This window comes from Madurella fahalii, assembly GCF_045866475.1.
Source record: "Madurella fahalii IFM 68171 DNA, scaffold_6, whole genome shotgun sequence".
NCBI lineage: Eukaryota > Fungi > Ascomycota > Sordariomycetes > Sordariales > Madurella > Madurella fahalii.
In genome coordinates, this window is record NW_027263976.1 from 2,721,794 (window position 1) to 2,737,588 (window position 15,795).

Consider the following 15,795-nt stretch of genomic DNA (forward strand, 5'->3'; position numbering starts at 1 on the left):
TTCTTTCATTTTTGTTTTTTCTTTTCCCTCATTTCAAGCGGCAAAAAAAGGTTCCTCACGATGTCAATGTCGGGGGCTGTTCGATTGGGGGGCTTAATTCTGGTTGCTCTCTCGTTTGTTTATCTTGTCTCCGTTGCCTCTGTGCTCCTTATTTTTGGGTTGTTTATGGTTCTCTACATAGTCATCGCTGCCACAGCCGTCGTTTTTTTGTCGATGCCGTCGTTGCCGTCGTTAATACGTATGCCTAGTCTACATAACAAGCAGGCGTTGTTACTACGCTAGGGGATTTTCTGAATGATGATATATAAGCATAGACGGGTCTCGAAGGTTCGTTCGTGCATGCTCCGAGTTAGGTGTCATTCTTTCGTGTAACGGTGCGGGATGTATCGAGTTCGCCGCTGGGTTGGCAATTTTTCTGCCGAAGCACTAAATGCACTCCACCTTCCAACGGCCTTTCGGGGGCTAAAAACGGGCATGCAAACCCCGTACGTGTATACGAGGGGGAGGCCAGGTGACGTGCGTTCTGCCTGTTGCCAGCGTGGGAGGAGGTCGGGCGGTGAACCTTCTCGAAGCGACGTCCACACACTGCTACATACCGCTATAAGCGAGGCGGGGTGGAAAGGTAAAAAAGGCGGTTCCTCATGGTTCGGATGGTTTTGGGGTTGGAGGGGCGGATCCATGCTGATGGCGCCACGAGGTCTTTGGATACGAGCACACGAACTCCATCCCAGCGTGGGGTTTGGGAATTAGAGCACCCGTACTGAGCACCGTGTGAACGAGGAGGTGGGTTTAACTGTGCTTTCGCGGCCCCGAGGACCCGAATGGTAGACCCTTGCAGGCTTGTTGCATCATCCCGCATTGGGAAAGGAGCAGAGCCAATCATGGGGTGGTGGAGCTCTTGTTTCCTCAGCCTTGCAGCAAGGCGGAGGAGAGTGGTACTTTTTTTTTTTTTTTTTTTTCCCTTATCTTTTTGACGATAGATAGTAAATGCGGTATTGCGGTCTTGGGTCGTTCTCGGGCTAGCCTTGGCTGGATTTTTGTTGCTCAGAGAGCTACCTGCCGCTCCCCCCGGCGCCGACACGAGATACGCTGGCGCCCGGTATCCTAGGTGGCCTCCGCTCGTCGGTTGCGTGGCTGTGGCCCGCCGGTCGACGGCCACAATTCAAGATGGCCTCGGACGAGACCGCGAAAGAGGTCCCCGCGGTTTTGCGGAGGCCGAAGCTGCATGGCCGCGCGTTTTACGAGAGTATCGGCTCACCGAAATATATCGTGGCGCCGATGGTGAACCAGTCTGAATTTGTGAGTGCAAGAAGGGTTGGGGGCTTTCTGGCGGGGGGATTCGGGAGACTAACCTCGCCGTGACTCTGTTAGGCCTGGCGGATGCTGTCGCGATCGTTCATGACCGAGTCGGAAAAGCCGAGCCTCCTTGCCTACTCTCCCATGTTTCATTCCAAGCTCTTCGCCGACCACCCGAAATACCGCATGCAACAGTTCCAACCGACAAAGCCCGGCTCCGATGTCCCCTTCCTCGACGGCAACCCCGCCATCGACCGGCCCCTCTTCGTACAATTTTGCGCAAACGATCCACAGCTTCTCCTCAATGCTGCAAGACATGCCGCGCCGTACTGCGACGCCGTCGATCTCAACCTGGGCTGCCCGCAGGGCATCGCAAAGGCGGGGCACTATGGCTCCTTTCTGCAGGAGGACCAGGAGTTGATATACAAGCTGATCAACACCCTCCACGAGAACCTTGATATCCCCGTCACCGCAAAGATCCGAATCCTAGACACAAAAGAGGCGACGCTCAAGTACGCGCAGAACGTCCTGAGCGCCGGGGCGAGCATTCTGACGGTCCACGGACGTCGCCGCGAGCAAAAGGGACACCTTACCGGCCTCGCAGACTGGGAAATGATCCGCTACCTACGCGACAACCTCCCTCCCGAAACCGTCCTCTTCGCAAACGGCAACATACTCCAGCACGGTGACCTCGAGAAGTGCCTCGCCGCCACCGGAGCAGACGGCGTCATGAGCGCCGAAGGCAACCTAAGCAACCCGGCCATCTTCGCCCCGCCCCCGCCGGCCGACCAAAAAGTCCGCGGCTATTGGCACGGCAAAGACGGCAGAGGCGGCTGGCGCGTCGACGAAGTCTTCCGCCGCTACCTCGACATCCTCCACCAGTACGTCCTCGGGGTTCCGCCGCCAGCGAGGAGACCGCTCTTCGAACCGGGCGACGACACGGCCTGGATGGACGAAGAGATTGTGCTACCAGGCATGCGGTCGCAAGGGGGAGGGGGAAAGGCCGGTAAGCCCAAGAAGCGCAAGAACGAACTGGCGAGGGAGAACCCGGCGCTGCACTCGACCAACTTTGCCGCCATGCAACCGCATCTGTTCCACCTCCTGCGGCACTTTGTCGCGCGCCACCACGATGTGCGGGATGCACTTGCGAGCGTGCGGACGGGGGATATGGAGACGTATGAGGCCATCTGCAGGCTAGTAGAGAAGAAGGTCGCCGAGGGTCTGCTTGACTATGAGCGGACCGATGGGAAAAGCGTCGAAGAGGATACTCTTGCCGCTGAAGCTGGGAAGGAGGAGCCGGAGGACGACCCGGAGAGCTCGGCACGCGCCATCCGCGAGTGCAAACGCCCGTGGTGGGTTGTCCAACCCATCATCCGGCCGCTTCCCAAAGAGGCTATGGCTAAAGGGGCGGTGCAACCGAGCAAGAAAGAGAAGAAGAGGATGGCGGCCGAGATGGAAGTTGGAAAGGCGGAGGATAAAGACGTGAAGAGGAGCAGAGATGGTGTGGCTAACGATAAACCTGCTGCTACCGGGGAGCTGGAGAAGACGACGAGTTATCCGCCCAGCCAGCTGGTAAGCGGGTGAGGCTCTCTGGTCCATTAGGTGATGAACAAGCTATGTTGCCATCAACCCGGCCTGAGAAGATGGAATATACCTTGGATGGCTCACTCCCCTGTGCTGCGGAACCATCAAACTTGATGATAGAGTTGGATTCTGAATGATTCGGAACTCTGACGCGAGCGCGCACCGTTAGACCGGTACTCAGCGCTGGGCATTACTGCTCTGTCCGAGGCTACAGATATGTATATACGTCTTTGCCGCATCTAAGCTACCGGGCAGAAGGCAGAGCCCACAGAGTTACCATGCACTTAGGCAAGCTAGCCAAAAGATAGGATACAGAATACAGAATCTATCGAGCGGGAGCATACCGTGCTATCCCCACTTTAACCATACCGTCCGCACTATTCAGGCGCTTGTTCTCGCCCATGAACAAAAGCTTCACCTATTCACCTCTTCACCACGGGTCTATCCCGATTGCTTCTGCCAACGAAACTCTAGAGACTTTCGCTCTCATAGGTCGACGGCTGGAGATATTTCGGATACAGCCTCGAAAAAAAAAAAAAAAAAAAAAAAAAAAGAACATACAGCACCAGGGATTCGCTGGTCGTCACCGACCCAACTACTAATCTGGCCCTTACTGGTTTATCTAGGGGAGAGCGGACGGGATCCCGAGGTTTCCCATGTGCCTAGTCGTAGGTGTAAAGTATGCCGAATTTGGGTGCCCTGGAGTCCAAGAAATAGGATGATGAGTTCCGGAAAATGGGATGCATCTGACGCCGGAAAGACAGGCCACCCGCGGACTTAAGACAACATTTCAGTGGCCGTATGTCTCACCTCCCAACGGCAAGGCGATGCAGTCAGAGGTGAGGAGTAGAGTGGGCGCTGAACCTTGACAGGTTTCGGTCGCCGTGCTAAGGTCAAGGAATTACTGTAGGCCGCCGAGGAATGAGAGAAGCTGGGCCCACCTACGTTATAAGGTATATAGGAAAGAATGTAGCTACTCCGATCGTCTACGGACCTTCGTGGTCAAGTTGGCTTACATGTCCTGTGCAGGACCATCAAAGAGACGAATTTTTTTGGGTAGATAAGCTTAAGGTCTCGAGTTCGAATCGAATATCTGATTTATTTTTATACTTTAGGGAGTGGTGCCAAATCTGAAACCCCTCGGTGAATCTCCCTCTGTTCTTATGCCACAGCATTGTGGAAGCTACGGATGGTTAGGCATCGGCCTCGTAGATACTTGTTCAATGGTGGGCCCTACAGAGGTGGCTTCCGTTTTCCCCACTTATGTGAAAATAGGATCATGAGTCTCCCAGTAGGTATGGTCGTAAGTGATAGAAAGAGGCAATAACGGTCTTTTTATGGCACAAACGTTCTCTTCTGCGCTTCCTAGGACGTCGTATTCGCTCTACTTGATGCCACGATCAAGGCAACCCTAACCCTTATCGCGTCTTCTAGATAACCATTTTTAGACGAAGACGAGCTCTGTGAGATGAGCTCTGCGACATGAGCTACGTCGGCCTCGTTCATTCCAGACACCGCCCACCAAATGGCCTGCTCAAGCTGTAGCGCAAGCCTCGGCTTGCTGCCGCGGAGGTTAGGGGCGCCTCTGCGGCAGAATCTCTTCCACAACGTCCACTCGCCCTCGTCCATATGCGCCGGCATGGCTATCCCCTCGACATCGCTGTCGTTACTTGCGGCGACGCCTAACAGTAATCCAAGACGAACCGCCCGAAGAGCCCTCCACACGCCATCGCCTAGGCAAAAGCTCGACCTGAAGAAGCTCATAGTAGGCCGCGTCGTCCAAAGCCTCGGGGCTCAGAGGAGCAACTACTACATCTACGCGGCGACCGAGCGCCTGTACAAAGCATGCGCCGCCCAAGCAGACTACGTAATTGAGGCGGCGGATCGCAAGGCGGGGACATTAAAGACAACGGTGGATGGGGAGGAGATTGGTGTTAGCAAGGGCGGCGAGTGGCACAATGGTGGGTCAACCCCAACTTCTCTTCCTCTTTCGCATGTGGCTAAACCGGCTCCGTTAAACTCCAGATCTCTCCCTCCTCCCGACATTTAGCACCTGGGCCCACGTTACCATGCTACACATGTATCTCCTCGTAGTCCGCTTCCGCTGCCTAGACAAAGTCTCGCAACAGGCCTGGCAGGCCCAACTGGTCAACCACTTCTTCTACCAGGCCGAGGCCAAGATGGAGCTAGTGCACGACTTGTCATCGCGCATGATTCGCCAGCAATATCTCAAGGACCTTTTTGTACAGTGGCGCGGCCTGATTCTGGCCTACGATGAGGGGCTGGTCAAAGGAGACGCCGTGCTGGCGTCGGCTGTGTGGCGGAACCTGTTCAAGGCATCCGAGGACGTTGACGTAAGAGTTCTGGCGGCCGTGGTGAGCTGGATGCGGGCTGGGCTGGCCCAGTTGGGGGACATGCCCAACGAGGCGGTCGAGGCCGAGGGAGAGAAGGCGATCGTGCGGTCCGTGATCGACGAGTTCAAGTCTGTGGACGTGCCCTCAGGGGCGATGCGGACGGCCTTTGAGCAGGCCGGGATCATCGGCAAGCCAGGCGAGGCCAAGAGTCGCCCGTAGCCGGCCATGTATAATTGTGTAAAACACCTCTGTCCTGTTAACAACCCAATCTAGAGAAATTGTACGACGAAGGCAACTCATTTTGCAACACCACCGTCCCTCAATCTATCCTCTCCCACATCTCAAACTCATACTCCGTCCCCGCCTCGCTCTGCACGCCCCTCGGCACCTCCTCCCCAACCCACGCATCCATCTCCGCCTGGCCCGCCCTCCTCCATCCCCCGTCCCCGTCCTTCTCGTCTAACCTCAACGGGAAGAATGTATCACACTCGAACTCGCTCCTCACCCTCGTGAGCAGGATTCTCCTGGCCTCCGCCTTCATCCCCAGCGCAGCCCCGTAAATCTGCGCACCGCCAATGACAAACACCCTCCCCAACCTCTGGCCCTCACCATCGCCATGGCCATCGCCATCCCACAGCCGCCCAAGGTACTCCACCGCCTCCTCCAACGACTTGGCCACCATCACACCCCCTTCCTTCTCCTTCTCCTTCTCCTTCTCCTTGTCCTTGTCTTTGTCCCCAGCCAATATCGCCTGGGGCGTCTGGCTCCGCGAGACAACCACGTTCAACCGCCCGGCGAGGGGGCGGAAGCGCGGGGGGATGCTCTCCCACGTCTTGCGGCCCATGATGACTGCGTTCTGGGCGGCCTGGCGGTTCTGGAGAGCCCCGGGCAGGCGCTTGGTGACCCGGGCAAAGTAGGCCATCTCCTTTTTCAGGCCGGTCCAGGGGAGGGTGCCGTTGCGGCCGATGCCCATGTCCCGGGTCGCGGCGAGGACGAGGGTGAGATCCAGCGGTGGAGGGGAGGGCATTTTCATTGGGTGATATTTTTCTGGTATGATGGGGGTGTTTGGTAAAATATGTGGGTGGTGTCTAGTCGGGTTGGCTGAGGTTGTGAGTGACTGAGTGAGTGACGCTCGCTCATGTGAGGTTGCCAAAGGTATGGAAAGAGTGGGGAATAAACCTACAGCCATCTTGAATTCTCATTGGACAAATCCACCCAAGAGAATATGTATCAGCTCCTGAATTGATCTATTATTTGGGCAGCTGTTGATAACGAATACTGTACCTCTCTGTCTATTAGAATATAAACGTCGCAGCGGCATTCACTACTATAGCATTACCAAGTTCCAAGTCTATAGGATATAACTTCCCGCCCCTACAATGCTCCACTCCCTCACCCCTCTTCCATCTTCCAGCTCCACGCACCACCACAGTGCATCCCGCGCCTTCTCCACCTGCTCGCTCTCTTCGTACGCCCTCGCCAGCGCGAGCCACGCCTCCGAGTAGTTCCATCCGCTCCCCAGCTTCGTCAACCCCGATAGGAGCCCGTGCGCACGGTCCCGGGCCGCGAGCCTGTCATTCAGCGGGAGCGATGTGGCCTTGTGAGGGGGCGGCAGCTGCGGGCCGAGGAGTGCCGACGCGGGCGATGTGGGTGGGTGCCCGAATGGCTCCGCGCTTGCTGTCTTCTTCGTCTTTGGTTTTGACGTTCCTAAGCCGAGCGGCTCTGATGGCAATGAAGGGAACTTGTCCTCCTTATGCACAATGAGGGTGGCGCGCGCATCAGTAACAAGAGGGTTGTCGTCGTTTAGTGACGGCCCGCTGAGATCCAGTCCCGGTACGGCCGGCGGGGGAAGCAGCTTCTCCGAATAAATGTCCATGAGGATATTAGAGAGCCCGACGATGGCAGCCGGATGGTCTGGGAAGTGAGTCAGTGCTGCCTCGAACTCGGCGCGCGCCTGGTATGGCTTCTCGCGCGCAAGTGATAAGTTTCCTCTCTGCAGACAGTTTAGTTAGCCACCCCATCGATCCGCCTATCTGAATTGGCAATGCGACATACCTCGGCCCAGACATCCGCCCAAACCTCCTCGACGCTCTTCTCCATTCCCCATCCAGCCTGCCGCACGGACAGCGACTCGGACGCGTCATTCGCGACGTCCACCTCCAAGCTCTGCACAATCTGTTGGGCCTCGGCAGTTGCCTTTTGGGAATCATCGAGCAGACCAGCCCGGCGGTAGTACCCTGCAATGGCAAGCCACACCTTGACGAGGACCCCTTTCCTCCGTCTTGTTTTATGCTCGGCCGAGAACTGTACGTACGGCAGCAACGGCACGAACGATCCGACCTGCCCAACAGCCATCGCCATGGCGGTACCGGAGCGTGACGAGACATCAGACACCCCGTGGCTTAGAGACACCGGTGCCGGCGCATCGAACGCGGTAAAGTACCGGTCCCCGTCTAGCGGCGGAACTGGAGGGCCTCCGCTGCTGCGTGCCCGTGGCCGGCTACCGCTCCTGTCCCGCTTTCGAAGGCTGTTCCGGCTCCTCTTCGTGTTCTCAGACTTGACGGATCTACGACTCGAATGGGGGTCAATGGACTGCTCGTTGGAGGGCTGTGAGGTTAATGTAGCCGTCCCAACGCTCTGGACCGTCTGCGTGGTCTGCGGCCGGGACGGGATCGTCGCTAGTTTCTCGCCGGCATTAGCAACGCTCTGCCTAGGGCGTGACGCCTTGTCCGACCGGCCGCCGAACACGCTGCCCCTCAGGCTGCGGAGCGTAGCGGCTGAGCTTTTGGGCGGCTCGGCCTTGCTGAGTTCGAGTTTTTGTTCCAAGTCACCAAACAATCTTGGGAACAGGGTGAGCAACTCGGCGCTGGCGTTGACCGCGACCGCCGGGCCTTCGACCAGTTCGAGAATGGCGAGCTGCGTTATCTTAATCTGCAGGATGCTCTCCTTTTCGTAGTCGTCCATCTCATCCACAAGACCGTCACCGCCCGCTTTCTCGTCCTTGATTCCTGCCTCGTTCAGGTGCTCGCTCCGGTATGTCGCATTCAGGTGTCTACTCCCAAAGAGGACATACGGATCCTTAAACTGCTCAATAGCGCCCTCACAAGCCCGGGCAGCCATGACGTACTCCTGCCGAGCGCTGAGCATCAGCGCCAGGAGATGCCAGAGGGGTATGAGTGATCTTTCCCGCCAGTAGAGCCCATTGCGCAGCTCTTGACTTTCCTTGCCCGTCCTCTCGGCGAGGAGGGACGTCTTGACCAGCTCGATCGACGCCGACAGCTTACGCTGCTCGGCTAACAAGACTCCGAGGGCAAACACGCCCCTGACGTCCACTGGATGGCCATACTCCGAGGACAGCGATCTCCGCAGGCACTGAATCGCCTTCTCCTGAAACGATGCTCGAGACTCGGACTCGTACGTCATGCGAGCCCACTGGGCATGTGCCAGTCCGATCGACTGCCACGCCAGCGCCAGAACGCCGGGCGGCACCTCGTCCCTAGGAGTCGCGTGATCGGCGCTGTCCGAGTCGCCGCTCTCCAATTTCTCGACCATGTCTTCGAGTTTCGACGCCAGATGGCGTGCTTTCTCCGCCGCTTCCCTGCCGCCGTACCGGCAGAGAGCTGCAATACAAGCCGAAATCGTCTCCAGCACAGTTGCATCATCATCCAGCGCCGGCTCCTGGTGGCCTGTCTTTTCCACTCTGGCCTTGCCCTTCTTGACGAGCTCGAACCAAGAGTCAAATGACATAAAGGCCAGATCAAACTCGGCCACGGCAAGATGCACCTTGAACAGATGCCTCAAGATGGCCGTGGAGTGGTATGTCTTGGCCGCGGCACCATACAGCGTGTCCAGCGTCCCACGACAGAGCAATTCCCTCCCGCCAGCACCAAGATCATACTCCTTCCATCCCCGCCCATTCAAAATGGTCCAGTTCTGCATTAGCCGGTTCACAAAGTCCTCCACCTCGGCCCTCTCCTCGTCCGCCCTGGGGAATTTCGTCTCGGCAAACAACAACCCCTGATAGACCACCTCGACCCTCTTCAACTCAGCCCTCAGCTGGCTCCTCGCCGACAAGTTCCCCGACTCATTGCCAGTAGTCACGACAGCGTACCCACTAGCAGGAAACGGCAGGTCCCCCTGCAGAATCTCCGACACAGCAAAGTAATACTCGGCCCAGACCTGGCGCCTGGGCACCGACCCGCGAAACCCGTACCCCCCAACCCCGTCCACCCCGCCACCAGCCGCGCCGCCCCAATACCTCGCCCAGGTCCGGAAACAGGCCAGACAGTCCCCCTCCCTCAACGACCGCGCCCCATCCCGCACCGCCTGGCTAAACAGCATACAATACTCGGTCAGGAACAGCTCGGCCCAGTACCTCATCTGCTTCGGCGCCCCCGCGGGCCCAGCCGCCCAGACGCTCCCGAGGGCGGGGAGGGCCGATTCGAAGGCCTGGAGGGCGCCGTGACGGTGCCCGTCGCGCGCGAGGCAGTTGGCGCGGAGGTAGGCCGCCTTGAGCGCGCACACCTTGGTCCATTGCGCCGACGAAGACGACGAGGCCACGCCGCCGCCGGCGTTGTCTGCCGCCGCGGTGTTCTCCTCCTCCAGGAGGCTGGCCGCCGGCGGGAGCCGCGCCAGCGCGGCCGAGTACTCGCGCACCACCCACAGCAGCCAGCCGGCGCACACGCGGGCTTGGAAACGGTCTTCTGGGTGGGAGTTCTCGGCTTCGAGGGCGGAGATGAGGGCGGGGAGCTGGGCGGAGGCGTCGAGGTTGGCGGCGTCGTGGGCGTTACTGTCGTTGGTGGATTGCGGCGCCTTGAGGTTGGCTTTGGCGATCGAGTGTTCGATCTCGGCGGTTAGGGCGAGGCCTATTGTGGGGAGGGCGGGAGACTGTTAGAAGGGCGCCTCGGCTTTAGGGGGGGGGTAAGGGGCTTAAGGGGTTGATCGGGAGGAAAGAGGACGTACATGCCCGCTCCGGAGCATGCTTCCGCACCTTGCGGATCAGCTCGGGCACGGCATCCCAGTTCTCATCGCAGCGAGCACCATCGAGCTGTTGCAGGTAATGCGCGGCCTTGGTCGGGTCGGGCTGGCGGGTTGGGTGCAGTAGTAGGTTAGCCTAAGATTATCGGATCGAAGAGCAGAAGCGCACTGGACGGGCTTACCATGTTGGCTGGTTTGCAAGCCGACTTGCACTACAGTGACTTGATCAAACAAGGCATGTGGGCAAGGGGCCGTTCCTCTCGAGAGGTTCAGGATCGGGGTGGAGTTGGGGGTTCTGGAACAGCGGGCATCATCCACTAACGCAAAGCCCAGGGCGGATCCAAATCTTGGGACTGGCCCTTGTTGATGAGTGCGGTGGTACTCCGTAATGTGCGATGGTATCGGGACGGCACATGCTTACACAGTTATGCTCGGGCTCCCAACCGAGGGTCAGGATTGGCTAGCGCCCCAGCAGCACTTACAGGGGTCCAACAGCAACTCTAATCGATAATAAAAAAAAAAAAAAATAATAATAAAAAAAAAAAGTAAGAAAATGGTAAGAAAGAAACATCCAAAAGAGAAATATCGACATGTAAATAGCGACTTTTCTTGCAAGAGTCGATTGCCTTTGAGAACGACATCCCCGCCGAGATCTCCTACTCAACTTCTTGGGAAAAACACTGTTCATGTATTTCAGGCAGCATCCCGAGTCGGAATTGAGCTGAGCTTCACAATCGTTTTACTTCTCAAAGCCCTATCTTCCAGCCGACATGGCTGCACCACCAGATCTGAGGGTACTCTGCCGCCGACTGGCGTCGACACCAGTCGACCACCTCCCTCGTCTCTGCCCGCTGCTCGTGGGCCATGTCGTCCGCTGCGGCGGCCCGCTGTCTGCGGCTCCGGATACAAAGGACAAAGCCTCGGAGACCTCCATGCTCGTCCACAAGCTCAGGACGCACATCGCCATGCTCCTGACCGGCAAGAAGCCTTCAGGCCGCTTTGCTGCTGCTTGCCTAGTCAAGGCCGTCATTGACGTGGGCGGATGGGAGAGCCTGCGTGCATCAGATCCTTGGATCAGGGGGTTGATAGGAGTACTGCAAGTATGCAAACAACGATATCTTGAGACGAGTACTGAGCGCACCGGCTAATTAACTCTCTAGAAACCTGATCCGCTGGCCTCCAAGGAGTTGTGCATCGTCACCTTGACCAAAATCTACATGCTGATCCAAGGCTACCAAACGTTAATCAGGGAGATGGTCACCACGACTCTCCCAAGCTACGTGATGGCCTGTCTGCAGCTCATCAAGCCCACGGCATCCGGCAGACCGCTCAAGACGCCGGCAGCATTCATCGACACGGTTGCCTGTTCTCTCTCCAAGCTTGTAGTGCTCTACCCCACCACCCTACGGCCTTATGCTCCTCAGATAAAGGCTGCTCTCAGGCCATATATCGCCCCGACCTCGTCAGACCCGCTCGTCGTCCCCCAAACGCTGAGGGAAAGCTCTCGGCGGCTGTTCGTCCTGCTGTCTTATACGGCACCTAAGAACGGCAGCAGTGAAGAATGGGGCAAGGCGATCAGAGCATCGATTCTGGATTGCCATGCCACAACCGACCAGGTCTTCCGGCCCGTGGTCGAGTCATGGGAGTCGACCACAGGCTACCGAGGACAACCGGCGCGTACCGGTGCAGACCCTTCCGGTGGAGGTGACTCGGCCGAAGAACTCCCACCCTGGACGGGCGTGCAAGCAGGATCCGAGAGGCTCGTTGGTCTTTTGGAGTTTCTGGCCGACTTCTTTAGCAACCCCACCAAGGCGCCCGTCACCGTTCCGCTAGGAGAGCTACTCGACCTAACCGCAAGGATAACGCTCGTAACCCCTCCCTCATCCACGGGAGATTCCATCGAAACCAACCCCGCCATCGGAAGAGACGAGAAGGCCGAACTCTGGAGCGTGCTTCCAGACATCCACATGGCCGCCTTGCGCCTTCACACCGCCATGATCCGTCGCCTCAGAGAGAACGCTCTCCCTCTTGCAACAGACATCATCGACCAAGTGGTCCGCGTATCCACCGCAAGCCGGCAAGTCCCCTCGATGCGCGAAACTTGCTACACCCTCATAAAGGATCTCCTCCTCCTCGCCGGCCCCACTCTGCCGCGGCTCACCGTCGACTCCCTCACGCCCCTGATCCAAAGCTCCTGCCAAGACATCCTCTTAACAACAGGCCATCCCGAATCCAAACCGCAGGCCCCGGCAAACGGCACCACCAACCCCAAACAGCCGCAGAAGTTACCCACCGCCAACGCCCTCAACGCAGACGCCTACCTCTCCAACCCAAGCAACATCACCACCGCTTCCTCTTCCTCCGCCTCCTCCTCCTCCTCCTCCCCTGCTACCCTCCTCCTTCCCATCCTCCTCTCCCACCTCCCGCAACAGCACCTCGCCCCAGAAACAAGGGGCCTCCTCGACCGCACCGCCATCCTCTCCCACAGCAAGGACGCCATGCTCGCGTCCTGCCTGCACCCATACAAGGACAGCCGCGGGCGGTACTACCCGAGCATCCTGCCCTTCCTGGTGCGGCAGTTCCCGCGGGACCAGGGCGTGGAGGTGCTGCGGAGTAATCTGATCCGGGGGGGTGCGGTAGGGTTGCGGGGGGGTGTACAGGAGTGGGGGGATGGCGGTGATGATCTGAGGGAGGGGACGGTTGGGTTTCATGGGGAGGAGGCACGGACGGGGACGGGACGGGATGAGGAGGTTGTAGTGGTGGAGGAGGAGGCGGGGAAGGAAGAGGGCGGTGCTGCTAAGGCGAGAGGTGGTGCCGGCGGTGCGTGGGCGGTTGAGATGGATGTGGATGTCCAGGCGGCAGAGGACACCAACCCCTTTGCGGTGGTTACCAACAGTAACCAGCCGGTAAAGGATGATAGTGCTGAGGAGGAACCGCTGCCGCCGCCTCCAGTGTCCCCGCTGAAGCGCAAGAGCGACCAGTTTGACGTGGGCAATCCGTCTAAGCGGGTCGACACGGGGAAAGCGCCAGTACAGCCGCCGCCACCGCCGCAGCAGCGGCAGCAGGTGGCTACCATGGCAAAGGCCAAGCCAGCCGAGGAGGATGGCAGTGATAGCGATAGCGAGGGGAGCGTTCAGATCGATATGACGCTTGACGATGACGAGGAGGACGAGGCGGATGAGGAGGACGAGTGATACCACTGTGAAAAATATACTCGGCTAAGCTAAAAATATCTCGTGCATTTATGTACTATCCGTTACACAACTTCTACATGTAAGAAGCAAAACTGTTGTGGGTACTGTCATCCCGTGACAACTCTCGCGAAAGTCAGCTTTACCAGGATTCAGTTGGCTAGATTATCGCCGTTCCAGGTATTCTCCCCAAAGCCAAGCTCTCAAACGCCCCTCTATTGTTGCCTCTGCCATGTTTTTGGCGCCGTGTTCAACCCAGCCCAGCCCAATCCGTGGCCCCGAAAATGCTCAGAAAGAGAAACGAAATCAGGTATCAAATCAAGCCACACAGCGCGCTATCCATCTTAGTCCGCCAAACCTACCAAAGATAGGAGGAGGGGGGCAAGATGGATAGATATCGAATAGCTCTGTAGCCCGTAAAAACAACAACCAAAAAAATAGAGAGAACGCATCGCGACTTACTCCCCTCATCACCAACCCGAAAAAAAAAAAAAAAAAAAAAAAAAAAAAAAAACCAACCACCCCCAGAAGAAAAAGGAACCAAAATGAAAATGTAAGACCAAAAAAGTATCAATCCCTCAACCAAGCCCTCCTCTTCTCCTCCTTCTTCTGCCTCCTCCTCTCCTTGAACGCCTTGAGCTCGGACCGGCTAGGCTTGATGCCCGCGCGCTCCGCCTTGAGGCTGCGCCCGTCGTGCATGTTGGCGGCGGCGTCGACGTCAAAGTAGGCGCGCATCTGCCGGCGCGCCTTGGCCTCGTCCGAGTGCCGCTCCGCGCCCTGCTCCGGCAGCTGCCACTGGCCCGTGTGGCGGTTGAAGAAGCCCTCCGTGACGTATTCCGCTGCTGCTGATGCTGCTGATTCTGCTGATGCTGGGGCGAGGGAAGAAGAGGGGCCCGACGGCGGCGCGGCCGTGGTGCTGGTGCGCAGGTTCTGGGCGTACCACGCGTTCTCGTCGTATGAGCCGTGAATGGCCGGGTTGTAGCCCCCGGCTATGGAGGTGGGGTTGCTAAGGGTTGTTTTAGATTCGGCGCCGGTTGTAGCCGCGGGGGTTGCTGTGGTCGTTGGAGCGGTAGTGGTGGTGGTTGTGGTGGTGGAGCTGCTCGGTACCCGCGGGTTTTCCTGTTGCCAGACGCCGGTAAAGCGGTTGTAGAACCAGTAGCTTTGGTCGTTGGGGTTCCAGTGAAATTCCCAGCCGTCGTCTTCCGGCCCGGGGGCGGGCTCGGCGGGAAGTGGAGGAGCAGTCGGGTCGGTGGAAGGGAGGGGTTCGTTCGGTAACGGCGGGGCAGCGGCGCCGGCGCCGGCGTGATCTTCTGGGAGGGGCTCGTTCGGGAGAGGAGGCTGTGTCTCATCCGCAATCGTAGCGGTCGCACCCGCGGCCTTAGTTCCGGGTGGGATCTGCTCAGAGGTGTCCGACTCGGAGCATTCGCCTTCGGATTGTGCGTCCGAGGGGGACGGCGAGCTTTTGGCCGCAGCCGATGGGGTTCCGGCCTCTCGCGCCTCGACCTGTCCAGTTGCCTGCGCCACTTCATCCATGGGGTTCTTATCTTGCTTCTCGGGGCGCGCCTCGGGCGTGACGGCCAGAGCCTCGTCCGTCGACGACATGGTCCAGTATCGAAGCAGGTATCGTCAATTGGAGGATGGTGGCTCGAAACGCGACTGTCGAGACATGCGATGCTGATTCACTGTCGGCCACCGACTACGGGTGCAATAGGCACGAGAGAGTACAAAAGAGAAGTAGAAAAAGTACCGGAAACGGGGACAAACGTGAATGCTGCCTCTCGCGGTCCACGAGCTTCCACCGAAACCTTGACCTAGGTGGAGATGCGGTGTTGTTGGAGAAGATGCTTCTATCGGTTGAACACTCTGGATAAAGGTAATACTTCCAGTTAAAAGAAGTATTCCTCAATCGAGGCATGCCCCTGTCCCGCAGAGTGGGTCCAGCCTCTCCGAGAAAGCCGCTGGCACGCGGGTTTGCCGTTTGGTTGATCACCCAAAGATCCAAAAAGCTTAAACTCGCTCCCTGGCCTTCTTCACCTTCACCTCTCAGCCTCGGTTTCACAGTCAACAAGAATGCACGATGTCGATCTACGATCTGCCAGGGATGGTTCTCCTCCTTCTAGAAAGAGACCATCGTTTACAAAATAGCCGGTAGCCTCTGGCCTCACGGTTGGGCATCGTCTACCCGCTGCGCCGTCCCGGCATGGCATTCCAGAGGTCGCATCATGTGTTTTCCTCCTGGTGTCGACGCCGGAGACGCCATCTCAGCATCTTCGGTTCGTCGCAGATTTACCATGGCATACGCAACTGCAGCCTACGTGTCCTGGAAATCCCTCTGCACGGTTCCATCCCGGACAGAAACAGGCAGTCATCGACATGTCGAATCTGCCAATCCC

The 15,795-nt window shown here is 58.1% G+C and overlaps 6 protein-coding genes and 1 non-coding gene across 7 annotated transcripts; 4 read left to right on the forward strand and 3 right to left on the reverse strand.

Annotated features, from left to right (window-relative positions):
- Positions 1 to 1,167: 1,167 nt before the first annotated feature.
- DUS1 (tRNA dihydrouridine synthase) lies at positions 1,168 to 2,880 on the forward strand (the record flags this gene model as incomplete). The annotated part of the gene is made up of 2 exons (XM_071066261.1): positions 1,168 to 1,299; positions 1,372 to 2,880. 2 exons carry the CDS (start codon positions 1,168 to 1,170, stop codon positions 2,878 to 2,880), a joined length of 1,641 nt encoding a protein of 546 aa, XP_070922362.1.
- Positions 2,881 to 3,436: 556 nt separating this feature from the next.
- Positions 3,437 to 3,539, forward strand: MP_IFM68171_r76. The gene has a single exon (XR_011606023.1). It is a non-coding gene; the product is annotated as a 5S ribosomal RNA (ribosomal RNA).
- An 866-nt stretch (positions 3,540 to 4,405) lies between these two features.
- Positions 4,406 to 5,453, forward strand: MFIFM68171_10843 (Ubiquinol-cytochrome c chaperone domain-containing protein; the record flags this gene model as incomplete). The annotated part of the gene is made up of 2 exons (XM_071066262.1): positions 4,406 to 4,841; positions 4,906 to 5,453. The coding sequence occupies 2 exons, from the start codon at positions 4,406 to 4,408 to the stop codon at positions 5,451 to 5,453; spliced, it is 984 nt and encodes a 327-aa protein (XP_070922363.1).
- Positions 5,454 to 5,553: 100 nt separating this feature from the next.
- Positions 5,554 to 6,261, reverse strand: MFIFM68171_10844 (Dihydrofolate reductase; the record flags this gene model as incomplete). The annotated part of the gene is made up of 1 exon (XM_071066263.1): positions 5,554 to 6,261. One exon carries the CDS (start codon positions 6,259 to 6,261, stop codon positions 5,554 to 5,556), a length of 708 nt encoding a protein of 235 aa, XP_070922364.1.
- A 324-nt stretch (positions 6,262 to 6,585) lies between these two features.
- MFIFM68171_10845 (Filamentation protein) lies at positions 6,586 to 10,396 on the reverse strand (the record flags this gene model as incomplete). Its single annotated transcript, XM_071066264.1, has 4 exons — positions 6,586 to 7,227; positions 7,290 to 10,099; positions 10,197 to 10,317; positions 10,394 to 10,396. 4 exons carry the CDS (start codon positions 10,394 to 10,396, stop codon positions 6,586 to 6,588), a joined length of 3,576 nt encoding a protein of 1,191 aa, XP_070922365.1.
- Positions 10,397 to 10,981: 585 nt separating this feature from the next.
- MFIFM68171_10846 (Pre-rRNA-processing protein RIX1) lies at positions 10,982 to 13,405 on the forward strand (the record flags this gene model as incomplete). The annotated part of the gene is made up of 2 exons (XM_071066265.1): positions 10,982 to 11,311; positions 11,372 to 13,405. The coding sequence occupies 2 exons, from the start codon at positions 10,982 to 10,984 to the stop codon at positions 13,403 to 13,405; spliced, it is 2,364 nt and encodes a 787-aa protein (XP_070922366.1).
- Positions 13,406 to 13,972: 567 nt separating this feature from the next.
- MFIFM68171_10847 (WW domain-containing protein) lies at positions 13,973 to 15,004 on the reverse strand (the record flags this gene model as incomplete). The annotated part of the gene is made up of 1 exon (XM_071066266.1): positions 13,973 to 15,004. The coding sequence occupies one exon, from the start codon at positions 15,002 to 15,004 to the stop codon at positions 13,973 to 13,975; it is 1,032 nt and encodes a 343-aa protein (XP_070922367.1).
- Positions 15,005 to 15,795: the final 791 nt, after the last annotated feature.